At 38.4% G+C, this 21,682-nt stretch overlaps 1 protein-coding gene across 1 annotated transcript in view; it reads left to right on the forward strand.

The window, feature by feature from the left end:
* GRM8 (glutamate metabotropic receptor 8) overlaps positions 1-21,682 on the forward strand; it is a 363,184-nt gene that overhangs the window by 50,789 nt on the left and 290,713 nt on the right. The window contains exon 2 of the mRNA XM_075704969.1: positions 15,933-16,149. Coding sequence (XP_075561084.1) covers positions 15,933-16,149 — 217 coding nt within the window. The remainder of the gene's footprint in view (positions 1-15,932; positions 16,150-21,682) is intronic.

Consider the following 21,682-nt stretch of genomic DNA (forward strand, 5'->3'; position numbering starts at 1 on the left):
CCACTAATAATATCAGTAATTTGTGGTTTGAAGTGAGCAGTCTTAGTGTGGGAGGGGGAAAATAAAAATCGCCATGTGGAAAAAGTGATGGTATAATGAGGCTGGCCTAGCTCTTGTGCAAAGATTTAAACGATCTCCTGTCTAGCCAGCTACCAGTATTTGCTGAGTGTTTTTGTGCCCCTGTAACTTAATCTATAGGCCTTAAAGCAATGGTACTACCTGTGCACTTAGTGTCTCTTTCTCACTGACGTATCCCTGACTAGAAGGAAAGTAAGCGAAGTGTCCCAGAAATGCTGGCGTCTTTCTGTTGATGCAGTCATGACATGGTCCATGTGTTCTGGCACAGCGTAGTACGGTACTGTGGTTTGCCCTCTCTGGGTGCAGCCCCTGGCTGTGATTCCACAGGGCTGAACAGAGGGGCAGCAGTGCTAACACCCCACATGAGTTGCAGAAGCTCAGAGGGTGGTTTCATTCTCAGGGTACTAAGAAAAATGGAAAGCCTTTGCCTCCGCTATAGTGGGGAGAACCCTTCTGCTCTTGCTCACCATGGCACTACAGCCATGTGAGCTCCTGTGAGGCTGCACTGGGGTGAAGAACCACGCTCTGTTCTCATCTATGGTTCCCTGTTTGTTGGCTAGCGAGGCAAAGCACCAGATGTGAGGACCTGGGTTTTTGCAGCCAACTGCACATCTGAAAATCAGGTTTTGCTCCACAGTCGGCTGCAAGAGAGAGCGGGCTCTGGAGATTCCAGCGCTGAGGCTTGTGTGCATCAGGCAGTGCCAAGAGTGAGCTGGCCTCTGAAGGTGCCCTTTGCTTTGACGCCCTAGGTGGTAGAGGGACTCTGGGGCTATTGGACACCAGCAAAAGCACTGATGGTATCTCTGTTTTTATTCTTATGTGTTCTGTACAAAACTCTCTTCTGTACATGGAGAAGTATATTTGAAACCATTCACTCCTTTTGTTAGGGTCTGACTGTTGTGACACCTGTGCATATAAAGCCAAAATTTTTCTCTCTGTGGAGTAACATATTGTTAATTGCTGGCTTAGACAAATTAAGTCAGTGAAAAGGATATATATTAAAAAGTGTTCAGGGAAAAATGCTCAGAAATAATAGATAAGACTGATGTACAAAGGTATAGAAAATAACTTCATTAAATTGTATGGGGAATTCTGTAAGGCAGAAATTTCTCTTATCCTAATAGGGAGTGAAATTGCAATTCTTTAGAAATCTGACACAGAAGACTTGCAGATATGTTTGGAAACTGCGTAATTCAACTGGACCTCTTAACTCTTCAGATTTATGAAAACAATTATATTTGGAATACCTAGCCCAGATAAAACAAGTAAGACCTCACACAACCCTCTTATGTGCCTAAAGTGGCATGCAGACATCTCAGTCTGTGATCTGTAAAGATGTTCTTGGATCTGTGAAACTTCTAGTGTCTAATTTGGGCCAGTAAAGTTCTCAGCATTTACTGTTCTGTGACTGCATTTCCCCACAAGGGCTGCCACCTTGGCAGTTAGCTTATTGCCTGCTTGTTTGGCAAGTAATATTTTATTCAGTGTCAAAGGTACCTCAAGAAGTGAAGACCAGATCCTGGGCACCTGCCCCAGCTCAGATATATCGCAGAGCTGTGCAATTATGTCTGCTGCACTTGTTTGTTCTCCAGCTTTATGCAACTTACCCACACAGGGTCCTGCTGCCACAGAAGGGTGAGAGGGTCCTCCCCATCTCAGTCTGGCCAGTGTTAGAACAATCCCTTCAGAGATCTGGTTCAGGCTCTAGGCATGCTGAAGGTGATGTAAGAGCCATGTTTCAAGCTTTCCTTCTGCTATAACCCTTTCTATATTGGTTCCTAACCTAGAGGAAAGGGACTTGACGGAGGTTGTCAGTCCTACACAAAAGAAGGGCTGCCAACTAAAGGTGAAGATGCAAGTGGATAAACATGGGCTCGGTGGCCACTAGCTTTTATTTAAAAAATAGAGATGACAACACTGTCCTCTTCTCCAGACATGTTTTTAGAACCGGTGTGAACCAGACTTATATGTAGAAGATGGCTTTGGGCTATTAACTGCAGTCTTGGTTCCACCTACACCAAAGAAATGTGATCTTGGACACATTTCTTGTTTGGTATTTCCTACTGGCTAGCTCAGGAAGTATCATGTGAATCCCATTCCAAGGTGCTTAACTTCACCATATGTTACATAGGCAGCCCACGTGCCAGACAGAGACTGCAAATTCCATTCCAATAAAGCTGGGTGCTTTGTTGCCTTTATGATTAAAAAGTAAGATCTACAAACTGTGAAACAGAAGACAGATTAAAGGCATCAAAACCAAATGCTTCAAAGTTGTGTGGGTTGGTTTTTGGTGTTTTTTTTTTTTTTTTTTTTTTTGAAAGAGATGTAAATGACATTGATATTCCATGGAAAAATATGTTGATTTCTTTCAGCTGGCAATTTTAAACCAACTCTTCCAGTGCCTGGAAGTGGATAGGTGACACTGATATGCAGAAATATATTTGTGAAGCAGTTTCAATAAGGAGATAGAAATGGAATTGTATCAGGCTCAGCACAGGCTGGCATTCCCACACCACTTGTCAACAGGAGCATCCACTCAGGCTTTTGATGTCTCCAATGTTTATTCAATGCACTTGACACTTTTAAATCTAGTTTAGTGTAATTTTGCTTTTGATGGGGTCTTTTAACATATGCAGCAACAGACTGAGGGAGGACAATTTCAAAATAAAAGATGTTCACTCATCAAAACTGCCGTAGTATTTAGAAGTGGTACAGTGGTACTCTAGGTCCTAATACAAATCATTTGTGCACAGTATACAAAAGGAGATTTCCAAAGACTACTGATCAATACAGCAATGCACTGCATACAGTAGCTGCACATTGCAACACTGGTAAACGTGGGGTTCTCTTAAAGACCTGTATTCAAGCTGAAAAAGAGGTGTTTTGTATGAGTCAAAGAAAATATTTTCAGCAGTCTAAGCATATAAATGTTCCCAATATTTGCTCAGAACGAGACCGATTGGTTTCTTGTTCTATGCAAAGACACTGAATTCTGTGAAATATGTCGTGGGCTGACATGAGCATTTTCACCCCCTTTAGGTGAAAGTAAAGGTTTTCATGGAGTCCCTGGGGCCAAGGTTCCCTTGGCTCCCTGCTGAAGCGTTGACTGGCTGTGCTCTGCATGGTGAAGGTGCGCTGAGAACTGTAGGTGTGAAGGCAGGCAGGGGAGCTGCTTCACAGGGCAGCGTAAAGTGGTTGTCAGCAAGCTCTGCCTCTGACTACTGACATCCTGTCAGAAATATGGGGTGTTGCTGGGATTGCTGAAATGGGGAAAAAAATAAGTGGTGGACCCTTTTTGAGCTTACTGAAAGCTCCTCACTCCCTCTTCTTTCAGCATCCTGCTGAGCTGCTGAAGTAGGATGTTCATGGTGGGGCCAGACTTACAGGATCAAGCTAACTGAGGAGGACTTTTAAGAACCTTCAAAAGGACTTATATATCATCTGTATGTGGACTTAGAGGTATTGGACAGTCACAGCTAGGGAGGAAATCTCCACCGCACTAGCCAGGAAGGCTAAGGCTAGCACTCAAACAAGGCTGTATGGCAGTGATAACAGCAAACTGATTTATACTTAAATTGCAATGAATAAAAATAGGGAAAAGAAGAATTTGCAGAAATGATATGAAATGCTCATCCAATATAAGCTTTTTTCCTACATCAAATATTGCTTTTGCTGACTTTGTGGATGTGTTCACAAGGGAGTCAGAGAGCAAAAATGCCTATTATGGGGAAGGAAGCCTTACTCAGTAGACGAGAGTGAGGAGTGACCCTGTCCAGGTTTGTTTCACAGGAGTTCCTCTTTGCCCTTTCTGCTGTGCCAAGTGGAAACACTGAGTATCTCTGAACTGTAGGCTGCTGAAGGGGAGAAGCAGAGCTGGAACTGAGAAGTCTAAATCAGCTCTTTAGAAACTAATCACTGTCCACTCTTCCTTCGCACTTCAGTCAAGCTTTTAATGAGAAGGGAGGAGGGAGTGAGAAGAGGTAGGGAAACCAGGTGTGAAGGAAAAAGGATATCTGGGAAGAAGAAGATGCTCCCATAGAGGAAAGAGAGAAAACCTCAAGAAAACAGCAGGAGGGGCCTATAAGTTGTTGAAATGTCTGAAGAAGAAAAAGTAAGTATGAGTTATAGAAACAAAGGGGAAAAATGTCAGGGAAAATGTACCTATCTCTATATATAGGGAATAGGGAACAGTTCAATAAGAAATAACACTGAACTATTTTATAAAGCTTTCCCCAATATTGTAATTCTTTCCATTAAATGGAGAAGCTAAGAATATACTGCCATACAGGTAGAAAACCTCTGCAAGATCTCTCTGTTTCTTCATGTGATCTTACTCCCTTCAAGCTATGTTTTTCTTAACGTTTGTCATCTTGTTTAATTTGAGTCAGTAACAATATCAGCTTAGGAAGAAAATTTGGGTAGCTTCCCCAGTGGGGAAGTATAAACCACAAACCACTCTGTCAGAAAGGAAAGAGAAAGGGCCCAACACATGGAATACATCTGTCGTGTACATATTTTATACATACATACATAAAAATATTTTTCATAGAATCATAGAATCGTTTAGGTTGGAAAAGACCTTTAAGATCATCCAGTCCAACCATTAACCTACACTACCAAGTCCACTCTAAACCAATCAAGGGTAGACTAGACTAAACCATGTCCCAAAGTGCCACGTCTACCCGTTTTTTGAACACTTCCAGGGATGGGGACTCCACCACCTCTCTGGGCAGCCCGTTCCAATTCTTGACCACCCTTTCCGTAAATAAATTTTTCCTAATTTCCAACCTAAACCTCCCCTGGCGCAGCTTGAGCCCATTTCCTCTCGTCCTATCGCTAACTACATGGGAGAAGAGACCAACACCCACCTCACTACAACCTCCTTCCAGGTAGTGGTAGAGAGTGATAAGGTCTCCCCTCAGCCTCCTCTTCTCCAGGCTGAACAACCCCAGTTCCCTCAGCCGCTCCTCATAAGGCCTTTGCTCCAGAATTTTTTATGTATATTTTATATATATATAAAAAAATATATTTTTTATTTTTTATATAGAAATCAAATAATTTATTTTGTAATTCCTGACTTTCAGGGCAATCTTATTCCTTTTTGGAAACTTTACTCCTGACTGCTGGCAGGGTCAAAACAAGTGATGGATGAGTTTACTCTTCAAGGGTGTCTCTGATATGCCTGACCATGGGCACAACCTCCTTGTGTTGTGGTTTGTTTGTGTGTGTTGAGTATGATTTGTAATTCTGAACTTATCCTATCTGAATGACAAAATTTATGAAACACAGCTATTTGTGAAAGCTGATTATTTTCCTTTCTGTTTGGTACCATGTATTATTATGGCTATTTTATGGAGTCTGTTTAAAGTGCTAAATTTTTTACCCTTAAGCTCTAATTTTCAGTGTTCTTTGGTCTTACTATCCAGTTAGAAAGGCTCTGAGCACTGTTTTTGCTGTTCTGACTTTTTGGCTGTGGAGCAGTCTCCAAAGCACCATGTACTTCTTGAAGGCCCCAAAGACTGTCTGCAAAATGCCTTGGTGGACATGGTGGGTACTAAGTTGCTGCATGTACTTGCACGTGCAGGTTTCAGTATAGGGTTTTTTGGTGGAGGGAGGGGACAAAGTGTACTTTTGTACTTTGTACAATGTACTTTTGAACCCGTATTACAAGATTTCTTTTTTTCTAGGCTGAGATTCTGATGATTATTCTTGTGAACAATCCTCAAATGGTAGATAATGCAATTACATCCACTTTTTTATGTCACAAAGCTGGGATTTTCAAAAGGGCCAAGTAAGATTAGCCCATTGGTAGCCAGGTTGTACTCTTGACAATTCCAGACTCTGATGCTGTTAGACACAAGGAAAAAAACCACTAGGTTATTCCTCCTATTTGAAATCACTTTGATCACATAATTAATTTATATACTCAGTATTTTTGTTTTGTTTTGTTTTGTTCTTCCACTTGTGTCATCCATCCGCCTGCCCCTGCCCCCTTCCCCGCCCGCGCCACCCCCCCCCCCCCCCCCCCCCAGCTGAATTCTTCATTTCCAATGCACCTGTCCAGTTCATGGATTTTAAATGTTTAGGTTTTCACAAATTTCAAGAATTCTGTAGGAGCTGTTGCAGAGAGTCTTCAGACCAGTGGCAGCGTAGTCCTACTTTGTATATACACCATCTTGCTCTCACTTGGGTTGCCTGGAATTTGGTCTCTCCGCTTGCCATGATGCTTTTTATAAAATAACCCATGGATTGATGTAGTGATAATCCACAGTGTTTAAGTCAGAAATCAGAGTGGAAATCTGGTAATTATGGAAGAGGCATTGCCATATGGTGTTCAGGAACCATGTGGAGGAGGATGACTTTTTTCCACAGCCACCCTACTATTTTGAAAATAAAGTACATTTTGAATAGAAAGGAAGGCTTGGATATCACTCCCATGGGCCTCAGAGCTTAATTCACAGATAACTTCCAATCTTTTGATTTGAAATGTTTTGCTTTTTTCTTCAACTTTTCTACCAGTAGTACTGGACTTAGCATCTCACTGTGGTAATACAGGAAACATTCAACTTTTTGAATATGGCTTGTCACCGGCTAATGTTTTCTTCTTGTAACTTCTAAGGTTAAAAACTCAAGGATTTGTTTGACTGCCAAGTCTGATTGTTTTAAGCTTAGTTAGCAATAGGACGAGAGGAAATGGGCTCAAGCTGCGCCAGGGGAGGTTTAGGTTGGAAATTAGGAAAAATTTATTTACGGAAAGGGTGGTCAAGAATTGGAACAGGCTGCCCAGAGAGGTGGTGGAGTCCCCATCCCTGGAGGTGTTCAAAAAACGGGTAGACGTGGCACTTTGGGACATGGTTTAGTCTAGTCTACCCTTGATTGGTTTAGAGTGGACTTGGTAGTGTAGGTTAATGGTTGGACTGGATGATCTTAAAGGTCTTTTCCAACCTAAATGATTCTATGATTCTATGATATGAAGAAAAACCATCTGAACACACAAAAAAAGGGACACCTTTCATTTCTCTTCTTCCAAGATTGTAATATATGGATTTAAAATGATGCTTTTAATCCCATACGAACTGCCTAAGCCACAGAAGGAATCTCTAGCCATGGTGAATCATAGGGATTCCCTTAATGCACTCTGATATGAGGTATCCAAGTCATTAGCGTGGGGCAGACAGATTACAGGAAAGCTGATCTTTCTGGGGTCATAGCTGAAGCGTAGGCAGCATACCTACGGGAACGCACCCGCTAAAGCACTGGGCATATGTGTCTGGCCAGCTGAGCCCCGTTTACATATCTTTGTGTTGTCCACAGCTGTGGAGAGAGCTGTGAAAAATACAAAATTTGCTTTCCTTCCTCATGATATTCAGTTACTTCTATCTCATGATGTTAAACTGGCAGCATGGGTAACAAAAGGATAGTACTACTGCTCAGCCAGTGGTGTAAACTGAAGTGGCCTTGCAGCATTAAAAAGTGAATGCAAAAACCAGAATTGTCCATTAAGCAAAGCACCCATCTTGCATCCTGCTAAAAGCACCCTCTTCTTCTGTAGTGATGGTCTCTGTAATCAGAAAAATTCCTTTGGACCACTGTGTGTCCCCATGGGTGAGTCTCTGAAGTTGCCTGTTGTGCTCTCTATGGTATTAATTAGTAAATGAATGTAAAGGAAACCCGATTTGGAGTTAGGAATACTTTATGAGCTACTAGGTAAATTTATTACTACTGAATAATAGTAAAAAGTTGGCTTTGTTAGTTCAGACCAAAAGTAACGCACATCTTTGTATATTTTTCTGAAACTCATCAAAAGAGATTACAGTTCCAGGCACTGACATGACAAGCTCTAATGAGGAAAGTGGGGCTAAGAAAGCTTTGAAATATCAGAGTTCACACTGTGCTCAGCAGAGACTGACATAAGTCTAATATGCTGATACACATAACTAAGTGTGGGTTTCCCCAACAAGTCGAAAAGGAATTTTTATAGTTTAAGAAGTCCCTAAAGCTATCTGACCAACCTTGGCTTCCCATTTGATCTGATGATTGGAGTACATAAGAAACTGTGAAGGAACAGCTAACAGCCATTCCCAAGCTCAAGGTCCCCCCCTCCCCCATTCGTTGTGATTTGATCTCAGTATGAATATTACTCATTTGATCTGCTGCTTCTGCAGTTTATCATTCAGTGCCTGGACCTCAGCTGGGTTTAAAATATTTAGAAAGAGGCTGCTTACAGATGGTAGATAATTTAATCTGCAACTGCTTAACGTAGTTGGTTTTCAGAGAAGCAAACCCCAGGATTTAAAATGATGTGGAAATACCAGAATAGAGCTCCCTTACTGAGAAAATGCCATTGTTAAACATTTATCAATAGACTCTCTTGCACAGAACATTGATGACAGTTCAAGCTGTCCTTAGATGGATTCTTATCCTCCTGGAGTTACACAGCAACGCACAGTGTGACAAGATGTGCTTCAGCTGTAAAAATGTTTGTAATGCATAAATATCCTTTTAATGTTTTTGCCCTAAAGTGCATCACACAACACAGAGACCTGTACTTTCTGGAGTGGTGACTTTGTTTTGTAGATGCTGCATCTACTATGGGATTTGAGATTGTGATATCACATTATTATTATTGTTTTTTTTTTTCTTCTATAGTATCCCTTGTGTGTAATTAACTGTAATGACTTCTAATGAGTCCCTGACCTACTTCAACCCACTGGAAGGAAACTAATCCTCAAATTCAAACACTTTATATTATAGACATCCCTCCTTTTGTTGCATCCTGTTCTATCAGGGCAGCACAGCAGGTGACAAACTGAAATACGCTTGCTGTAGCATGTCTGGTTAGACTTTATGAAAGATATTTTCTGGCTGGTGGAGATAGAATGCAATGCAATGGAGCTTTAATATTTTTTCATCCCATAATCTGATACTGTACAATTAACTATAAGAAATTACTTTCTCTAGGTGCTTTCTCTGGGGTAATTCAGTTTATTCAGAATACTGTAGTTGCTAGTCCATTTGACCACCAGAGACAAGCTCAGAAATAGGTGTGATAGATAATTACTGTGTTTGTAGTTGAAGAAAAAAAGAGAAAATCAGTAATGAAAGATTGTATGTTGATTTTATCCCCATATTTCCACTGGGCTAGCGATTGCATCTGCCTCTGTAATTTTTCACATATCAGAGCAACCTATGATGGTTGCAGAAATAATTTGGTTGGCAACAAACCCTGCTGCATTGATTCTCAACTATGTCCTTTTCTCAAGAAAAGATCAGTGCAGCTCATTGAAGATATATTCTGTTCAGGAATACGTCTTCAGAAGGTAACTGATGGCAACAGATGTAAAGTAAAGCCAGTGAAAAAGTAATAGGAAGTGAAAAGAAAGAGTAAAATAATTTACCCATCCCAGCTTAGAAACATTTAGGTGTGATGGATCACTTCTGTCCCTGTGTTTGGGGGAAAAAATAGCAATAGCTATGTTGCATTTTATCACAAAGACCATATCTTTGCACAAAACCTTTACAAACATATAGAGAACTTTCAAAAGATTTGAAACTACCTTATCATTAGCTCCTCATCATTAGGTGTATGAATTGCAAGCACCCTTGACAGAAACTGCTACGATATTTACTGCAAATAGAATGACTTGGAATAATTCAAATGGATTTAAAAAAATTCCTGCCTTCCAAGTGAAATCAGCTAATAGCAGCTTTCAGATTATACTTTTATTCTTTCCCTTTCCAAAGCTTTTAAATTCTACTAAATTTTTTTGAATTAAATACATTTCAAATTGCTTTCATCTAGATGAAAAGCATACCTGTTTTCTCTTGCTTTTGCTCTAGCTGATATGAACATATTTTTTTGTGGGGAGTGGAAATCTGTGGTAATTCCTGAGCAAGACAAGTTGCCGGACACGTGATAAATGCTGTAGTTGAGTGTGCTTAACATACAGAGAGAACTTTAAGTGTTTATGTCTAAATAAACATAGTTTAGAATTACACGTGTTTATAAATATAAGTGAATACATATATACATCTACTAGGAAAACGCACTGTCACAGATCACTCCTCCTCATGGCAAAATCCATGGAAAGAGGCTGAATCAGAAAACTCCATATGCTGAGACTTCTCCACAACATCACCTCTAGCAGAGGTGGTTTTTAGCTCATGGAGTTGGTAAGGTGTCACCCTGCTCAGCTGCTCTGAGCATTGAACAGGGCACCTCATCTCCAAAGGCATTACTGAGTCTTAATATGTTGTATCTTCCCAGGATGATTGAATGTTGGTTTATTCTGAAAATGAATGAAACAAGGTCCCTAACGATGGCATGGGTGACCTATTCAGTTTTTGTCATAGATGGAAAGATGACATTGCAGAAGGAAATTGATTGTTAGCTGTGCACAGATGTCTTAATAATCATGTGTAGCCAAGATGAGTGGGATTGTGAGATTCAGCAGAAGATGTGTAGTTGTTTACAGTATTGTTCTACATAGTGTGTATAAAAGTTGAATTAATCTCCCAGGCTCCCTTTATAGTCAGTGGAAAGAAATGGGCAGTTTCAGGGTGCATTTCATCTCCTCCTACAGTTAGTAACAAAAAAGATTTTTAATCTTTTTTGGTATAGTGTAAGATGTTATTAAGCCTCATCAAACTCTCTTGAATCTTGAACGTCTACCCTGAATGACTTTAGCATTACTGTACTGCAGGCTGACACGTTTTTCAGAAGTGAAAGCAGGCTAAGATGATGCTCTGGCTGATGGCAATTTACAAATGTGACTAATAGCTAAAATATAGTGACCTCAGCTCCCACCCAGCAACTGTTCAATATCTAGGCCCTGAGGATTCATTTCACTGCTGTGAGTTTTTTATACTCACAAAGTACTCCTTCTTGCTGTACAGAAGAGGGAATAAAAATCTTGAAAAGACAGGGCCATTAATGATTAATGATAGACATTTAACATTAAAAAAAAAAAATCACCAAGTTGAAAGCGTGTTTCCACATTCCAATTTTATTTCAAGCACTTTTACTCCTTTGCAGGTTTTATTAGTTGGTGGTAAAATGCCAGTTGATATTGAGAGATCACTAACCTAAAGTTTATTGACTTCAATTTGTTAGCTACAATTATTACTATTTTTAATGTGCTATTGCTAATATTCCTCAAAAAAATGACTGCTCAGTGATGAGAGAATGGAAAAGGGAAATAAAATGCTAGTTGACGTGTTAAAGTTTGTAGTGATAAGACTGAGTGGGTAGTGAAACTGAAGATGCAAGTGATTTAAGCCCATTATGCTGGGTGACTGTATAGCATAGTTACTGCTGTAACTCATAATCAGTAATGTTCAAAATTACTGGTGATTCCCTTCTCAGGTCTTTTTTCTTATAAGGTTAGCTCATTTCACTGTCTGCTACTCTGCTCCCAAATCATGCTTTCAGCTGAAAGGCTATATAAAGGAAGATGGCATTTGAAATGGCCAGCTGATACTTTACATTGACAAATGCAGCATGCAAATGGATTTGAAAGCTCAATAAAAAAGGTTCCAGTGAACTTCTGTCCAAAACTTGGACAGCATGTCATTGAAGAGAAGGCATACCAAGAGCTGCCTGCTGTGGCCAAGACACTTTACTGGAAGGGCAAATCTAGGTCACGTAATTTCCTCTACCGTCCTCAGTACACCACCTCTATGTTTTTGGGTTTGGATCCCTGCACTGGACCCACCAAACAAGTCCAGGGTAATGCTTCCCTATGAATAGTCCTGGATTCAGGAGTGGTGGGTGGCTTTTATTTTCAGTGTATGGGGGACTGACAGTGGTTTACCACTTGGCTGAAATAAATGAAAAGTTACGTTAGCTGCCTTTGGCAGTTGTGAAGTTGTCCACACCTTCTCCATCAGTGAGCAGAAGTCTGTTTTGTAGTAATGCTTGGTGGATATCTCATACAGATGTTGTTCCCTCTTTGAAGTGCTGGCACAGTCACACTTTGTGGACAGTTAGTTCTGAAAGTAACTGCTCCATCTTCTGTAGCCCTCTGGGAAGGGGAGATCTTTAGAGACAGATTTTAAATCAGCTTGGAGATGTATACAAAAAGATCCAGAAAAAACAGAGACTATTCTTGACTGCTGATTTTGGCTTGAATGTACCTTGAACGCTTAGCCTGTCTACTTATTTCTCGGCAATTGTTTGCTTCCCCCCCCCAGTTATTTGTTTTTTTAAGCATGCAGAATCATTTTGCAATGCCAGTGACTGGACAGTAGAATGAGAAGAAGCCACCACTGACTTAGATTAAAGGACTGAAGGATTGCTGGTAGTGTCAGCAGTAGTTCAGTATGCACCAGGATTAAGACCAATACGTAACTAAAACCGTATATTGTTTCAAAACACCACACTATAAATGTTTGTTTTCAAACTTTTACTAGATACCTCAAGCTTAAATAAACGATTAAAATAAGGCTTCTATGAATTCCTCTGTATAATAATTTCAAAGCGTTCAAGTCTGTCACCAGCTAGAAGTCGAGTTTATCAGCAGATTATACATTAATGGGAGGCAGTGACCAAACCATAGGGTAGGAAAGAATAGAAAAAAAAAAAAATATCAATGAACATTCAAACTTGAATGCTTGTAGCCATTGTCAGTGAATGTGACAGCTGTTGCGTGACAACCAATTCAAATGTAGTTATATAATCCATCGGTTTTTTTTCCTTTTTTCCCCCCAAAAGAAAAGGAAGTATGCTATTAACAGTGCTATATAACACAATGTAAATGTTACACATATTGTATTTAATTTTGAAAATTTAGATTAAGAAATCTAGAATGAGAAACATAAAATCCCTTTACAGGTCTCTTTTTCAAAATGCAAATTTATGTCTCAAGGGGCCAGTGGAACTTGTAGTATAAATACAGTCTGTATTTAGGGAGTTTTAAAAACACATATTACAGAATTGATAGAGCATAACAGTTCCCTTGCTTAGGCAGCATTATGCTCTGTCTTGTAAAATGTACTTGGGGACATGTAAAATGGTTTATTAAACCTACAGTCCATAACTAGAATTGTTACATTTTAATGTATATATTTTTCATTCATGGATTATTGAACCACTAAATCCTAAAAAATTTGTCCTCATGCCAAACAATTTCTTTGAGTCTTTTCAGTAACTGTGGAACTGTTGGAACATACCTCAAATCCTCAAATTTTAAAGCTATTTTTCAGTGCCCCCTGTATACAAATGTACATTTAAAAGCAGGCAAGGAAGGAAGTTTCTCTTTACTTTCGTATAACATGCTTTCACAGAAATAAATCCATGAGGTATTTCTGGGTGCGAGATCTGCAGTTTTGGGGAGAAAATTCTTGAATACAAAGTGTTGTCTATAACCATGAGGGTTGTATACAAAAAGAAATAAGCAAAATAACTACATATTTTGTTGCACGAACCATTTATCTCAAAACTTAGGGATGGCTTGCTATTTAGAAAGTGTCTTTCTCCCTACTTCTACATGGCATATTGTTCTTTCATGCTAGTGAAAAGTTGGCAGAAGCTATAAAACAGTGGTGATTTAAGCCTGTTAGGTATGCCAAATGATTTCAGGGTATCGGGTTTGGACTGTATTTACCTTCCATTATCTTCCACTGTTATTAGTAATAACTCTAGGGAAGAAGCTGAACTACGAAGAGCTGAAAAGTAGGAAAGTAACATCTCTTCTCTGCCTTTTCCAAGGCCCCAGATAAGTGATATTCATAGTACATAAAATATCTTATTGATCTAAAATATCTCATTGCTGTGTTGTACCAACAGCTGTCCTACAAACACACGTCTAAGATTTGTTACTCATCTCATGCCTGAAGAGAAACAGCAACTGAGAAAGTTAATGGATATAACTCTGTGGTCTAGACTTCAAGATTTTCAATGACAAAGTATCTGTCTAAAAGATCTCTTACCGGTGTTGATTTTATAAACATTATTGATGAAATAACTTTCAGCAAAGCAACAACGCCATAGTATTTGTGAAATGGCACACCGAGGAGCAAAATGAGTAAAATCACAGAAGTTGTCTTTATTTTTTTTCCGTCTGGAAAAAGATGACTGGTTTAGAGAGTAATAGAGCAAATTTAGAAAGGGAATGATATGTGCTCTAAATGCGCATAATTGTGTTATTACAGGCCAAAATCTCTTGTCTGTAAAGAGATAAAGAAGTTTCAAACATTTTCTGAAAGAAAGGGAATTTATACAAAGCAAGTTTTGTAAGGACAATTTATCCTTTATTTTTACATGGTGGATCTTTGCTGTGTTAGGAATACTGATTTCCATGAGATATAACTTTTAGCTTACTTTTTCTGTGATCTTCCCTTTCCTTTTTTCCTGTTCTCTCTGGTTGTTATTACTACAACATTTCAGATTATTTATTCTGAGGTGTTTCCATGAGTAGAAAATTTTTTGAAGAAGGTTATGGCCAAGATACATAAGAGTTTATTTTGTTTGCTTCTGACTGAGAAATGATTTTGCGATCCCTTAGACTATAAGCTGTTTTTCCAGTCTGTAAGAGTCTACGCTGTCTTTGCAGGTATGGTTAATGACCAGACTCCTTGGATCCCTTATATTTGCCTCAGATTCCTTTTTTAGTTTGTGCTGATGAGGAAGCACTGTACAGGACCTAAGGGTTGCACTGAATCCTTTTACTACAGTATCTAATAAGACAGTGAGCATTTACTGGATCACCTATTCTCTGGGACTGCTAAATTCAGTTCTCAAGAGTGTCAATTTAAGAACACTGTTCAGATTGCTTTCTTGAAAACTATTTTATGTTTTGGAAGATGTGAATTACGCACCTGATATTAATATAGATTATAAATGCAATGCAATATTTGGAGTATCTTTCATGTCAAGGTAGTGTCTCTCTCACCACTGTTGCCATTTTAAATAAGAAAATCATTCCCCTTTTAAGTTATCATAAATGTTAATTAAACTTCCTCGCACCAAAATACTCTTCAGAATACTCTTCAGAATACTCTCCTGCTTACAGAAAGCTGCTTCTGGGCATTGCCAAACCATTTATTTAAGATAACAGTTAATAGAAAATCACCTTAGATTTTTTTTTTTTCCTATGAAAATAGTAATTTATTTAAGAAATATATTTCACTTCAGTGGTTTTTTTTGTTGTTGTTTTTTGTTTCTACAAAGCATATTGTGGTGGTTTCTACAATGATTACCATCCTTGTAACCTTTCTCCTCTATCTGTATATTGTATACAGATAAATTTTTTGTGTGTGTGTTTTTTCGTCAGATGGCTTTTTGGATACATAGTCTCCATATTCTTAAATCATGCACAATGCCATATTAAAACTGGAAAATGAAAAAATCTATGACAGAGAAAGTTAGAAACATACGAATAAAATGGGAAAGCACACTTGCATGTACATAAATAAACAAAACAATGAAATGGAAAAAATCTACATTTTACTCATCAGATTTAAGAGTAGCATTTTTAGGAATCACAGTCATCAAAACTGACCTTTTCATCTTCTGTAGTAATAGTAAGAATTCCTCCTTTTTTTTTTTTTTTTTTTTTCTTCACCTCTTCCTATCGGAGCCAGGATCAAAAAAGAAGTTGTTACACTTACATGTCAAGAATCATGACATCTGGAGAAAAGCAGAATGCATTATTTCTCGGTGAGAGTGTTATATAATGACTTGACTGACATTTTACGAAATCTGAGGTGCTTTCTGATCAGCTGATTTAATTAAAACAAGATATTGAGTTCTGTGCAATGCTTGTGCATAATCTATTTTAAGCGTCTCGAACATGCAAGTATATAGTGTAAAATGGTATTAGACTGGCTTGAATAACTTGTCATTCTATTTGCAGATACCTCAAATCAGCTATGCATCTACAGCTCCAGAACTGAGCGACAACACCAGGTATGACTTCTTCTCTCGAGTGGTCCCACCGGACTCCTACCAAGCACAGGCCATGGTTGACATCGTGACGGCCCTTGGGTGGAACTACGTGTCGACGCTGGCTTCTGAGGGCAACTATGGAGAGAGTGGCGTGGAGGCGTTCACCCAGATCTCCAGAGAAATTGGTGAGTGTTTGTTTATCAGGTTTTGTATTTATAGCTGCCGGGTTACAGAGCATCACTGAGCTCTGCCTAGGTCTATGCAGTGTGATCAGAACACCTGCAGGCAAGCTACCTGGACTCAAGTGGAGGGGTTTATGGATTATTTTGCTGCTTGTGCATCTGCCAAGGTGACAGTTCTGGCAGTAATTTAAGAATTGCTCCCGAAGAGGCAAAAAATGTATGTCTCTTGCCCCTTTTGGAAAGGGGAGCTCATTGATAAGTGAGGGGCAAAAAGCAACTGCCAGCTGAATTACTGCCAGATTTGAGGAGATGCGATTGATTTAACTTAGGAAAATCATAATCCAATGAGACCTCATTTTGCATATTCCAGCACCAGTAAATCTAGTGTTTTTAATTCTGATGAATTTGAAAAACAACAAACAATTTGTGAAGTACAAAGACATACTCTTGTTGCTTTTTCTTTCAGGATGAAATGTGCTATATAAATTCAGGCATTATTATGGGAAGTATATTCAAGTCCCTTTGATTTTTTTTTTTCCCTTCACACTTCCATAGTTATTTCTGGCCTGAAAAAATGGCTATTTCTCAGAGGCAGTAGGTTGTGGATGTCAAGGAGTAAGATGAGGAGTAGCAGGTGGCCTGAAAGAGGGCGGAATTGGTCTTTCACTAAGTACAGTGTTAAAAGACACAAAATAATATCCTTTCAAAAAAAAATTTAAAAAATTGCAAAACAGTCTTCCTGTCTTTCCTCAGAAAGCCTGGAATAATCTACTGGATTTGACTTGGAGGGCATGTACGTATGAACTCTGGTTCTTTCAAGTCAGCTTGTGTGAGAAAATATGATAATATCTTCCATTTTCAATAACTGCATGTAAATATAGAGACCATCTCAATAGGAAGGTGCATGTGTCTCAGGTACTTATGCTTGAACCATAAAGCTTACTGATTACTCACGGCAATTTGACAGTAAGACAAAAATGCAACGATTCATGCCATTAGGGAACTGGTGTGTATAATATCCTCGACCGGTTAACTAATAAATATTCTGTTTCTAGCTACTAATCAATGCTGTCAGGTCCTAGATGTCTTTATGGGATTGCCAAGGTTGACTACAATTCAATGGTTTAATCTGGAGTTAGCAAAGGCATGGATAATTCTTCCACAGTTCATATCTAAAAGAGAAAGTTTATCTACTGTGTCAAATACAACAGTGAATAGACTGGCTGCCCCAGACATTCATATGAGTAGTTCATTGGCTGAAAATCACTTCTTCTTGAAACCATCTGCAGCGCAGCTAGTTCTGCTGAGTCCTGAAAGTACAAATAAAGTGCTCAGGACTTTTTTTACTGTTTCCCATTTCCAGAAATATGAGAGTTCTTCAGATGGGTGCAAGAACAAGAACTGTGATTTCGTTATAATCACAATGACGTGAGTTTGTGTCTGTTGGATCTTGATGGATCCTAGAATAAAAAAAGACCATTGTCATTTGATAAAAAAATAATATTAATAGGATTAATTAAATAAATATTATTAATTGGATTGTGAATACAAAGCAATTAAAATAATGAATGGGTGTCCTAAACATTACAAGATCTGTGTAATACTAGGAAGCATAAAAAGTGGTGATTTGTGGTTTGTTTATTTGGGTTTTTTTTTTTTCCCCTTATGACTTATGTTCTCTACTACAGCACTTGATTTTGATAACCTCTGTGCTCATAACAATGTGCCAACTATTATGGGTACCAGGGTCTTGAATGGTTCTGAAGAAGGAAAGCAGAGGAGAGGCAGGACAGACAAGTAATTTTTAATTCCTAGAAAAACATTGAAATAAATAAATAACCACAGGGACATGATCAATACCCACTGCAGAATTGTCAGGAACACATAGTATCAAAGCCATCTAATAATTTTCTGATAACACGATAACAGCTTTATAGCTGTAGAAGCAGCACTTGATATCATGTCTCTTGAATTTAGTTGTGTTAACTCAACTGTCGCATACAGTATTCTCTTGAGCAAATTTGGAAATTGTGATCTAGGCAAAATGTAGAGGCTGGATGCAGACCTATTTAGAAAACTTTGCTCAGAGTGTAGTTAGCAAAGGTTTCTGTTTAAAAAGAAGAATGTGCTGTGGGGTATTTGGCAGGTGTTTATGCTGGATCAGATACTAGCCAATATTTTCATGTTTAGTCCAGATGGACTTGGAATGAAGGATGTGCTTGTAAAATCTGGAGGTGACTTCAAGCTGGGAAGGACTAGGAGTGTATTGGAAGAGATTCTTAGGGTCCAAAACTGAAGATATGGTCTGAAAAAATAGTAGGCAATTTAAGAGACAAATGCAAGGCATTGTGCTTCAGCAAGAAGGATCCATACAATGAGGAACACAGAAAGACTGGTCAGAAAATACTATCTCAAAAATGATCTGAGCATGCTAGTAAATTATAACCTGCCTATATTCCTCATGTTTTAGTGGAACATGTAGACGGGCATACCATATGTAAAATAATTTGAGTAATCCTCCAATTTGCCTGGCAGTTGTGAAACCTCATTTTGACTCAGTTTAGGTTTTTACTCTCACTTCACAAAAGGTGAGAGACTCTGCAAGTGAAAACAATCACAAATGTTGAAAAGGTGGTCTATGAGGAGTGACTGAGCAAGGTATTTTGTTAGCCTGAAGAACAGTTGACTAAGAAGGGAAGGTGATGGAAAATAATGTTTTCAAATAGGCAAATGTCTTTTACAGAAAGGTAGAGGACCACTTGTTCATCCAAATACAGTGCATGTGAACAGGAGTAGTGGAATTAATCTCTAACATGATTCCGTTTAGGTTTGGAGAAAGCCTCTTTTAATGGTTAAGACATTAAAGCATTAGACCAGCTTGCTTGGGGACATTTTGGAGCCTCGAGTGCTGAGGATCTGGGAGAATGCATTAGACAAACACCTGCCCAGGGATTATATAAGTGTACTTAGTTCTTCCTTGGGGCTGGGAGGTGGATTGGATGATTTCTTAATGTCACTTCCAGCCTGATTCTATTATCCGCTGTCCTCAGACTTTTCACCTGAACCATAGGGCTGGAAACGCTTTTAAAGTGGAAAGTTCAAATAGCATCTAATTATGAGGTCTGAGACTATACAGTCTAGGTAGGTTTATAAAAATCATCACATAGTATGAGACTGCACACAAAACAGCAAAACTTACCAGCTCTATGTTAATAAACTGTGTGGTATGAGAACCTAATCAGGACATTGCTCCCTCTGTGCTGCTGCCATACAAATGCATAGGACAGCTCAACTCCTTCCTGAGTACTTTACATCCTGTTTAAGATAAGTAACCAACAACTGGAAGCAAAATGAATGTGAAGATAAGCATAATGGAAAGCAATACACCTGAGGAAAGGATGCAAAAGAAATTGATATATTCGTTTCTGAAAAAAATTCAGTGAGAAAAATCCCTGAGAGGACATGCGAGATAGCAGTTTTGAAAATATAAATAGGAAAACTTTTTTGTTTGTTTGTTTGTGTTTTTTTTAAAGTTTTCTAGAGCCAGTCAAGAATTTAGAAGGGGTAGGGTTTTAAATATTTTAAAAATAGAGACTATTTTCAGGTACTATATAATATCAGGTACTTATTTGTCATGAGCTTGACTCTTTGCCTCTAATTTCCAGTTTGATTGTCTCTCTGTTAATCTTCTATTTCTTGATCAGTAACAGAAGCAGAAAGGAAGGAACAGGCTCCCAAATGAAATGTGGAATACTGAAAAGGTCAAAGTGGTGCCACCCTGGCATGTCACAGAATATCCTACATATCAGAATCTGCTCTCATTTTAATGACAAAGATCCTGTCTGGGACAAAGCATAGCTGGAAATTAAATATTTTACATGATAATGATTGTAAAAGGGAATAGAGAATGGTACTTATTCCAACGCATTCTTCCATGCATTATTGTTTGAAGACAATGATTAAATTTATAGAATGTTCTACTCCCATTACAAAGTTAATCAATGATATCACTATAATCATTTTGGCATCGTGATCAAATCGTTTTGGTACATTGGCCAAATGAATGAATTCATACAAAATGAAAATGCTTAAGAGTTTAAGCATTAAACTGAAACTTGACTCACCGAGGGAAATTGAAAAGCAGAAAAGAAGGAAGCACATTTTACCAAGTCCTCATTAAACGGTCATGCTGAATATTGCTCTCCTATTTACTTTGCTGTTAATGATGTTTGACAAAATAAATGTTGGAAAGTCTCTAATCAGACTTCTTTTAATTGTTCATTCCACCTGCTGTTAGATACCAGATGAAGTTACCATCAGAGAGAAAATCATGGGATTCTTTTAATTTTTTTACAAAATACAAAAACATTTGGTTCAGAAAAATCTCTTTGAGGTTAGAATACTTGCTCACTTTAGTGCAATGCTTTTACTGGAAAAAGTGACAAATCCACAAATAGTGTATTGAATGCTACGTGGCAGATTTCATCCCCACTAGTGGTCAATGAATAATTGACACAAGCACTGATGGGTACTGGCAGTGAAACACTTATGAAACTATCAGAAGAGGAGGTAAATATGATAAAGGCAGGGAACTGTAGCTGATCATTAAGATCAGGTGAGGAACTTCAGCACTGCTTGCCCCTTCTTTCCTTGTAAGTCGGTTTTGTGTGTCTTGCCAGAAGTGTAAAGAAGGCAGCAGAGAGGATTTAGGACCAGATCCTTGACTGAGCCAAAATGACATAACTTCATAGCAATTTTACCCCAGAAGGTGTACTTAATATTGGCATGTACCCTTGAATGCCTGTTTTTAGGAACAGGGTTTTATAGTTTTACCTATTCCCTTTATCCTGGTATATTGCACTTAACAGCATTTTTCCGAGAGGAGACCACAGTTACTTTATGATCCTTCATAATATTTTACCATTACAGTCACATTGATAACTATATACCTAATTGTAATGAATACATATACTGAATGAATGCTACAGTATCTTTATTTAAATTGTTTCAGATTTCAACGCAGCTAACTATATTTTGTTTACATAGAGAATGGTCTGTGACGTTTCTTTGACATAGTTCTTACGTCATTTTTTCTCTTGTCAGGTTTTTTGTGTGTCTACTATTGTGCATTGTATTTCTGCTTTTATCCAAATTATTGGATTACTTCTTACCTTTAATATTTTTTGGACGTCTAAAGCTTTCAATAGATAAAGTGAAAGTTTAGTGGGAAGTGGGGAGGGAGGGTTGAGCAGAAAAATAAAATTTAAGAGTGCGTAACCTTTCCTCTCCATTTAGATTATTCATTGCTAATTTAGAAATAAATAAGATGGATTGCTGTTAAGATTAACTCACATTTCCTGCAGTAATCTTTGTATACCTTTGATACAAAGCCAAAGCTTTATATCTCATTAAGTAAGCTGATTAGCCCCCCCCGATGTTATTTAGTAGAAGAATAAAAAATCTTGCAACATGAAAACTGAAGAAATACAATACATGAAGTGTAACCTTTTTCCCAGGGATATTTCTGCTTTGAAGA

The sequence above is a fragment of the Pelecanus crispus genome, chromosome 1 (genome assembly GCF_030463565.1).
Source record: "Pelecanus crispus isolate bPelCri1 chromosome 1, bPelCri1.pri, whole genome shotgun sequence".
NCBI classification, from domain to species: domain Eukaryota; kingdom Metazoa; phylum Chordata; class Aves; order Pelecaniformes; family Pelecanidae; genus Pelecanus; species Pelecanus crispus.